This window comes from Trachymyrmex septentrionalis, unplaced genomic scaffold, assembly GCF_001594115.1.
Source record: "Trachymyrmex septentrionalis isolate Tsep2-gDNA-1 unplaced genomic scaffold, Tsep1.0 scaffold6, whole genome shotgun sequence".
Classification (NCBI taxonomy): Eukaryota; Metazoa; Arthropoda; class Insecta; order Hymenoptera; family Formicidae; genus Trachymyrmex; species Trachymyrmex septentrionalis.
The window spans coordinates 2,093,701-2,103,322 of NW_017305778.1; the positions used below are offsets into that span (position 1 = coordinate 2,093,701).

The following is a 9,622-nucleotide window of genomic DNA, read 5'->3' on the forward strand; positions in this document are numbered from 1 at the left end:
GCATTTAATTATCGCGTAAATATTTGTGACGTGTTATTTCTGCGCGGGCATTATTTAAAGTATGTCATGTTTTTTTCGTGTCTGTTAGGAAGTTGTTACACGAACGGATCTCTTCGTTCTTTGCTTGAGAGAAAATGTAATAACGAGCGCTAAGCAGGAAAACCGGGATACACGAGGTATTAATTTATGCAAATTACGGCCGAGGTCTACTACTGTACAATACGGAAATAAAAAAATTTTAACATATGGAAAAATTGGAATGAAAAATATCTTAGGAGTGCCGTAACGAGAGCAATTATACTCATTAAATCTTATGTAATTATACCTTATGAATATCTGAAACTAATCACTAAATTTATTACGATATAATTAAATTGCATGTGTCTTTTCACTCGGATGATATCGTGTTGGATTGCTTACAATCCTTGCGCGATACAAAATGTAATTTCACAATCATTAAACGGAATATCAGAAATTAGCGGTAAACGCGTTCGATGGATGTATCCTTCATGTACGCTCCTGGTAATTATATCAAAACACTTCTCGATGGTACACAATTACGTAAACGAGTATGATACGTCATTGAAGATATTATCGAATAGAACTTCCGGCTCTGGATAAGTGATATGCAGTGACATGTAGAATCATTGAAAATCTCGAAGTAAATTGTAAGTGTCGTACGTAAAGCGGCGTTTATAATGAAATTTAAGGTATAAAGTTTAAGCTTTAAACCATAAGAAATTGATCAATCACAGTCGATTGTTTTTCTCATTCGTAAAATTATCATGCACAAAACATTAAAATGTCAAATCGGTAAAATTAAATGCAATTATTAGCGAATGTAGCGCGATGTAAGTATTGATCGGACTGTCGAAATCTTACTTGAAATAGATGTACGATAACATCTTTCTGACGTAAAATTTGTCCGCAAAATATATATTTTTCCAGAAAATACTATTTATCGTCAAGAATGTTTTCTTCAGTATTTGCATATCTGTGCATATTGCATTTCTTCTTTCAGTCAAATCTCATTTTGCGAATCAAGTACGCTTGAATTCCAGAAATCTTGTGCAATTGTCAAATATTAGGGTTTTAAAAATCTTTTACTTTATTCGATTAGTCTATCACATATTTGAAATGTAAAATTAAATAGTATCTTTCCTTTATCGCGAATATATCGCGTAATGTAAATTATCTTTATTCGCGTATATGTGCACGTATATATGCTAGATAGCCCGATAGATCACGTGGTCGAAAAGGATGAAAAGGAGCAATGTTCTGAGAGAAGGGAGGAAAATTATAATCAGTGACGCGGAGTTATCAATACTTCCGGGAAACTGCATGTCCGGTGGATGATTAAGTGTCATGAACGAATTTTATTGCTATTCAGGATCGTGTCACGGTCGTTATAATTATTATTAATAAGCTTCATTTATCCCAGCATCGACGTTTGCTATTGTTCGACTTATAATCAATTCTATTTATAATGTAAATTTATTACATTGTTGCATCATTCTTGAAGTAATCTTTATCTAATTACACAGGCACATAAAACAAAATGCAACATTTTGGAGATTAGATTATATATTCTTATGTATTTTGATGCTTTGAAATTCCAAATTGAATTACACATTACAATTTTTTATCGATGGAAAATAACTCGTGTTATCGAAAAATTATCTGAAAAAGAGAAGGAAAGAGAGAAAGAGAGAGATAGAAAGATCATGCCATACATATATTTTCGCAACTGTAAGTCGTATTTTATATTTATTATTTACTATAAATATGTATAATAATTAAATAAATAAATTATTATTACATTATTTAAAATTATTATTACTTAAAATTATTATAATATTATAATAATTACAAATAAAAAGTGATATAAAATTATTGCGTTTAATTTAGTGATTTAATGAAATCGAGAGATTTTTTTCATATATGTATTTCTTCTTGCTGACTGTTTCCATTTTTAATACTCTTACTGTTTTTAACTGAGGAATAATACACGACGCGACATCTGCCATCCGAGAGAAGAATCAGGATAGAATTAAAAAGAAATTTTACAGTAGATAGTATTGTAGAATTTTGCAATAAATCTGTAGATAAATTTAATGTTACGATAAAGATTTATCTATGATAAATTACGAATCGAATCGCGCATAAATTTATGCGATTAGTTGTGTTAATGCACTTTAAAAAAATCTATCTATCTTTTATTTAACAAATTTGCAAACTTATAACATTTATTAATTAAATTTTTGTAAATAAAAAATTAATTGAAAATTAATAGAAAATTAACTGAAATTAATAGAAAATTGAAACATATGCTAACGTTATTAAAATCAAAATTTTATTATATCAATTTTAAATATATTTTGTAACTATATAAGAACTATTAAAAAAGATATTAAAAAATTGTTTTATTTTGTTTTTGACTGAATATCTATAAACAATGTCCAGAACATTCCTCATTTGATACTTTTTTATATTACAATTTTATATACATACATAGAATGTACATAACATGTATATTTTGTGCATTATTATATAAAATTATTATACGTAAAATAATCATAATAATTACGTTTTTAAGATATTTAAATTATCATGTTTCATATTTTTTTCTTTAAAAAATTTTATAAAATATATAGTTTTCAAACTGTTTTTCCAATTTTTCCACGGATTTTCTCGGTTCTTTCCTCAAAAATTCCAAAAAATTTATTGGAAAAATTTATATATTCGTAAGATCAGTTATATTTGCTTCTTTCCGAGAAGAAAATAATTTTAGTCTTCTTTCTACTAGAGAACCTACGTGACCTCTGCCCCTATCTTCTCTGATTGGGTATGGGCATCAAAGCTCCATAGGCATGGAAGAGATTGGAGAAAAATGGTCATATGACGCCTGTCCTGATTGGACGTGGACATTCATGTGATGCAATTTGCCATTCTCTTCGTGAGAAGTTTCTCTCTCTACTTTCTACAAATGTAGAATTTAATTGAATGAAAGAATTAATAATAATTTATATTGAGAATTCGCAGAGAAAGGGGCGAAGTAACATCCAGCAAGAAGTAAATCTCGTTCATATAATATTTCTGTACTTAAATGTAATAAAATATATTTTTATTTACACATTGCGTACGTTAAGAAAATAGAAACGTTTTTTATATATAAAAGAAAGGCTCCGATGAAATAATGTTTTAGAAAGATGAATATTATTCAACAATCTATCTTAGCAATTATCATATGAAATAATTATATGTCGTTATCGTAAAAACATTCCGCTCTACAATTTTTTTGATAGCAATACTGTCATTATACAGAAGATAAATTCTGAACGACGAATGGAACGTTAGTCGCGCGTCACCCACCTCCTCGACAACGTGCACCGTGCGTGGGTCTCTTCTACACGCGAGAGCGACATTTGACAAGTCGTATTGTCAGATATTCTAAGTGAATTGTAGTCTGTGTTACGTTTATTAATAAACAATTCGGGCAATTGTTTTATTCGCTAAAACAAAAATAAAGCATATCGAATATTTAAATCTCTAAGTGTCACTTTATCTATTTCTCAAATTACAACGTAAAGAAATATACGTTACTTAAAGAATGTCTTGTCCAATGAGCAGTATTCCGTAAGTAATACACTTTTGATTATAATATTCTTAGATATTTAAAACAAATATCTCTATTATTATTTATAGTATAAAAGTCGCAGACTATTACGAATATTTTAATCTAAAAAAAAAAGTTTACTCTGAGATTTTCTGTAATTTTTTAACTTTATTTTGTATTCTATTATAAAGGAAAAAGAAACGGTTTAATGCCTTATTAAAGCATACTATTTGAAATAAGCTATCTATTTCAAAATAAGCAGCAAATATTCTAGCATTCTAATCTAGTGATTTTACATAATTCCAAAGATTTTTGTGTTCGCAAATAATAAAACTATTATGAGCAGAAAATATTTTATATATTTATCAAATAGAAGCGATTACATCGTCATCATTCATGTTGCAATCGGTCACGCGTTTATCTTTTTTTTTTTTTAAATAAAATTATACAAAAATCTAATGACGAAATGTTTGTTGAAGAGAAAATAATCACAATCGGGACGACCAGACACAGCGAGAGTTAACGCAAGGACCGGCGTTGCACTACAGCGAGTATCTGCGTTTAGATAAAATCTTGTCCGCGCAAAGACTTCTCAGCGCCGAATATGGCAATGAAGTTCACGACGAGCATCTTTTTATTGTCATCCATCAAGGTATTTTACTAATAATTATGTTTTCTTCGATTACATACATAATTAAGTTTTCTTTTTCCTTCTATACAAAAATAAAAGCTTCGAAAATATCCCTTAGACAAAATATCTTCGTTTAAGCGACAAATATCCTCACTTATCCTTTCATTATATGAATTCTATATGAATTTTGTTTTAACAGCGTAATATCTCAAATTGTTTATAATAAAGTGTTTTTTTATTATTATTAAATTTTAAATAATGAAATAGTAATAAAATGTATGACACATAATTTTTAAATTCTACAATTTTTTAATAATATAATTTGTTATTCACAAATAATGTCGAACGTAATTAATAATATATACAATTACTCGCAAAACTAACAAATATATTACACAATAATTAGCTAACTATTTAAAGAAAATAAATAACGAATATTATGCTGATATTAACATATTGATATTGATGACCTTTCACTATCAATAGAAGATTCATCATTTATCTATAATGACAACGTACATTTTGATCTTACTATATTGTCCTTCACGGATTTTTTTAATAAAAATTTATAACAATGGTACCATTGTTATAAATTTAAGCAGTTTCTCGGTCATTATATAGATTTCTAATATTTATATAATAATTATTTTATTAATTTATATATGAGTTGTTTGTTCCAATTGTGTATCTATTATTAAATTATATATTAATGTTATATTATTCCAATTATATTTTTACATTTCGATTTGTTGTATCGTACGGTCTTTTAATATATCTAATATATACTTTGTCATTTATCTGTGATGACATCAAATATCCATGATTTTGTAACAAATATCTTTCTTCAGAGATTTTTGAAAGAAATTTAATGATACGATTTGATCAATTTCTCAATCGCAATATATATTTATAATTATATTTTAATAATTGTTTATACATCAGCGTTCCACATAACTTTATATATTCTAATAATTTTTCATACTTATATGGACACACTTGTTTGAATAATTTATATATGATTTTTGATGAGTTTTAATTACTTATTAGAATTCCGGTATGTTAATTTAGTTGCGTTTATTATTTTTTCGTAAAAAGTCTTTTTATCTTTTTTATCAACTTTTTCAAGAGATATGAAACACATTTGACTGTTCAATCGTATGTGAATAATGTCGAGTTCTACATCAAGACTCACCCGAATTATGAATATAGTAAATATGTGAACGTTTGCGATAATTAATTTTGTACTGCGATTTTTTCGATAAGTTAATGTCTGAAGAGGGTTCAATCCGGAAACCGAAACTTGTAATTTATATTTAAACTAAGTTTTTATTTTATTATATATTTTTTCAATTTTACTTTTCTCTATTTGTAATTTATTCTTTTAATTGTATGACTTTTTTATAGAAATGTGTTTGACTCTTACTTTGCCCTTTATTTATTATTATTTATTTAATAATTGTTTTATTAATTTATATCAATTATTTATTGCAATTTACATGCGTTTACATTACTCCAATTTATTGTTCCATTTTAATTCGCATTATACGACCTTTTGCTATCAATATGACATTTGTCATTTATCTGGTTGATAACAAATATCTGTCTTGCTATATATATATATATATATATATATCTTTTTTCGAAATTCTTCATTTTAAAAGGAAATTCATAATAATACGATTTGATCAATTTCTCAATTGTATATATATTTATAATATTTATATTTTAATGTTTTATTAATTTATATGAATTATTTATTGTAATATTTATATTGTATCGCTGCATTTCAATTCGTTGTAGCGTACGAGCTTTGGTTCAAGCAAATTATTTTCGAGCTCGATTCCGTTAAGGCACTTTTTAGCTCCGAATCCAACAATTGCAAAATATCCAATGGATCTTCTAATGATCATTCAACCGCCATCCAGGGCAATGGAGTCTTGAACGAATCAAAAACTTTGGAAATCCTGAAACGATTGAATCGCATTGTCCTTATCCTGAAGGTACGTTCTAAAATCGATTCTCTCGAAAAGGGTTGTTATACAAAATGTGATTTCGCGTAACTTTGTCTAACAATAGAATATATGTAATTATATATAGCGACATACCAAATAATTGTTTTGCAGAAATCCGCTTATAATAATAATGACGATGCAAGGTGAACAGCCCTTAATTACAAGCCGATTAGTTCGCCACAGGCTGCGTGTCCCTTTAATCAAATTTTTCTGTCTCACCAGACAAAGCTGTTTACCGTGACGCTTTCTCTTACATCCTCTTACATATTTCAAAAACATCGGATATTTTATAGATCTGTTTTTTTCCATATTTCAAGACTGCACTCTTGGCATGGTTTATCTCTCTTTTTTTCACACACATTAGAGAGAAAAAAACAAAAGTTAAACCGTGCAAAAAGTCCAGGGTATCGATCAAGTAACTTTTTCTTTACAGCGAAACCGTAAAAAGAGAAAAATTTTATGTATGTTGTATGTGTATATACACGTACGTACCAAAAATTTTCACTTTTTACGTTTTCGCCGTAGGGAAAAAGATACATAATCGATATACCCAGTCCTAGGATACAGAAAAAGAACAGACCTAATATATTATACATATACTCCATTATAACATGTCGAATAATATATTTCGACAGCTTCTTTACCATTCGCTTCTTCACGATAAATTAGATCAATAATATTTCGTAACGACTGACATATCAAGTACGCGACGCAGAGTTGTGATTTTTCTTACCCGATTTAGGCACGATATGAGATAAATAAGACTGTGGGAACCGCATAAGGCACCCTGCGGGGGCACAGTAAGATAATATTTCTAGACGATATACGACACCAGGCGCTTGTGCATGCATTAACGGGAAAACGGAGAAGACGGTACGTTAGGTAACAAACCCGTTACTCTATTTCAATACCACAGAAGGTGCGGTCGTACCTTTCTTTATTTTGATTTAATAAAACGTCTCTTCGTAATACTGCATTCTCGATACGCACGAGCGCGTAATATGAGTGCTTCAAAATACAATTACGATCGAAGCGACTAACTGTCGCGAATTTGTCTTTGATACACAATACCGTTCGGAAAATATACTACAAATGTAATCTGATCTATGCGATGTACGTGAATGAATTAAAATTTATGGATTGTGAGATAAAATTTCTGCGTGTCAAAAGAAATTCTCGCGTTCTTTAAAGAATACAGTTATATTACATTTATTTCCAGATGCACCTAGCAATGCATTATAATATCGTATTAACGTATTATGTCGCTCACGCACCCTTCGCTTGCACTGGCACCCATAGAAATGCGAATGCAGTCGCGTTGACAAATCGATGAGAACGTTTCAAGATGTTCTTTCGCGCCTACAAGACCTCGATCTTATTTAATCATGTCTTTTAGTAGCAAAATTTATCTTGCTTTTGTTAAAATAGAGATTAACATAAGTAATATAATAAAAATAAAAATTAATATAATATTAAAACAAAGAACTAGAGCAAGAAGAGCAATAAAAAAATATCAAATAAAAATAAATATAAATTTTTATTTTAAAACGTAATGATAACTTTCGACTTCAAGTTTTCTTCAGTCAAAATGAATAAATTATAAAATATAAAGTAAAGTCATAAATGTATAAAAAAATTTTACAAAAATTAAAAAATACAAAAGGAATAATTAATTAATGTAATTATGGTCGAAATAAAATTATAAAAAATAGAATTTTTTTAATTCTTAGTATTATGTACATTTAACAATGCAATTTAGCTGTGTCGTTTCTTTTTTTTAACAAACTGGCAAAATACTAATAGCATTTTTCATTGGCGAGAACAATTTCACGTGCACTGAATGCGCATTAGCTCTGCTAATAAAAAACGCGATAAGAATTAACACAAACAAATCTTGATTTGCAGTTATTGGTGGAGCAAGTGACGATTTTGGAAACTATGACACCGTTGGATTTTATGGCATTTAGAGACTTATTATGCCCGGCTTCGGGTTTCCAATCGTTGCAATTCCGTCTGTTGGAGAATAAATTGGGTGTAAAACAGGAACTCAGAGTTAAATATAATTACATAAAGATTTTTGGGTGGGATCCCGAAGCTATCGAGGCGATCAAGCGATCTGAAGAGGAGCACAGTCTCAGTACTCTGGTTCAGAGTTGGTTGAGCAGAACGCCAGGGCTCGAGACACATGATTTTGATTTCTGGGGAAAATACAAACGAGCAGTGGAGAAGATGTTGACCGAGCAAGAACAAGCCATACATGTAACCGACTTCACTAATTTTGTAACTTATAACATTACACTAAATTATTTGATATTCGTACTTCTTTAACAATTTCGGCGACAAACTCTCTTTAGAAAAATTTAAAATAATTAACGGAACAATAAAAAAATAAAAACTTTGTTTTTTAATATATAATATATAAAAAATATTTGCTAAGAAATTTAATTTAAAGCTCAATTATTATATAATTTAAAACTTAATTAATATTGAAAAGATCATCATAAAGCTGCAAAATTGAAAACTGCAAGACAGAACAGACTTGTCCAAATATACACAATATCTTATTTCTTTATTTTTGAATTTCAGAATAATTGGCTATTCATAATTTATTAACTTTTCAGAAACTATCAAAGGAATGCATTAAAGACTATCATTTCGCTAATGTGCGCTCGCGGCAAGCAGTTTTCGATAGCATCTTCAACGAATCACTTCACAATGCCCTTGTGTCGCGCGGGGAACGCAGATTTTCACACAGTGCTCTTCAGGGAGCAATAATGATCACCCTATATCGCGATGAACCACGATTTAGTCAGCCACATCAGATCCTCACGGCGCTAATGGATATTGACTCTCTAATTACGAAATGGAGGTGTAAGAGAAAACACTTATTAGCGTCTTGTTAGTTATATTGACTTTCTAAAAAATATAGGTGTGGATTTAATGCCATAGATTTAACACTATGAGTTTTTAATCCATATCATGATAGTATTATTATATATACATACTATGGGTTTTAAAATCACTTCACGTTGGTGTTAATATCATCACGATGAATTATACCGCGTGATATGTTGAATTCACATCCATATTTTTTAGTATGCATATTTTACTAAAATATTTTATCGATATTTTATTTAATTTTTTTACAACAATTATAAAAATAACCAATATTTTAAATTTTTTTACAACATTCACAACTACCAGTTTTTTTAATTTTTTTCAGCAGCATTCACAAAAGACTTACAAACACACATAATTATTATTATCGGTCATATTATATGTGTATATATATCCATATATAAAGTTATCATTATGAAATTTTAATATGTAAAATTTTAAATTGTCAATATTCTTATTGCACGT

The 9,622-nt window shown here is 28.8% G+C and overlaps 1 protein-coding gene across 2 annotated transcripts in view; it reads left to right on the forward strand.

The window, feature by feature from the left end:
* Window positions 1-3,373: 3,373 nt before the first annotated feature.
* Window positions 3,374-9,622, forward strand: part of LOC108752238 (tryptophan 2,3-dioxygenase) — a 7,435-nt gene continuing 1,186 nt past the window's right edge. The window contains exons 1-5 of one of the 2 annotated variants that reach the window (XM_018492930.1): window positions 3,374-3,636; window positions 4,096-4,268; window positions 6,048-6,247; window positions 8,165-8,518; window positions 8,881-9,130. In XM_018492930.1, the coding sequence (XP_018348432.1) occupies window positions 3,611-3,636; window positions 4,096-4,268; window positions 6,048-6,247; window positions 8,165-8,518; window positions 8,881-9,130 (1,003 nt within the window). In that variant the 5' untranslated portion in view covers window positions 3,374-3,610. The remainder of the gene's footprint in view (window positions 3,637-4,095; window positions 4,269-6,047; window positions 6,248-8,164; window positions 8,519-8,880; window positions 9,131-9,622) is intronic. The other variant, XM_018492931.1, reaches the window with a different exon arrangement.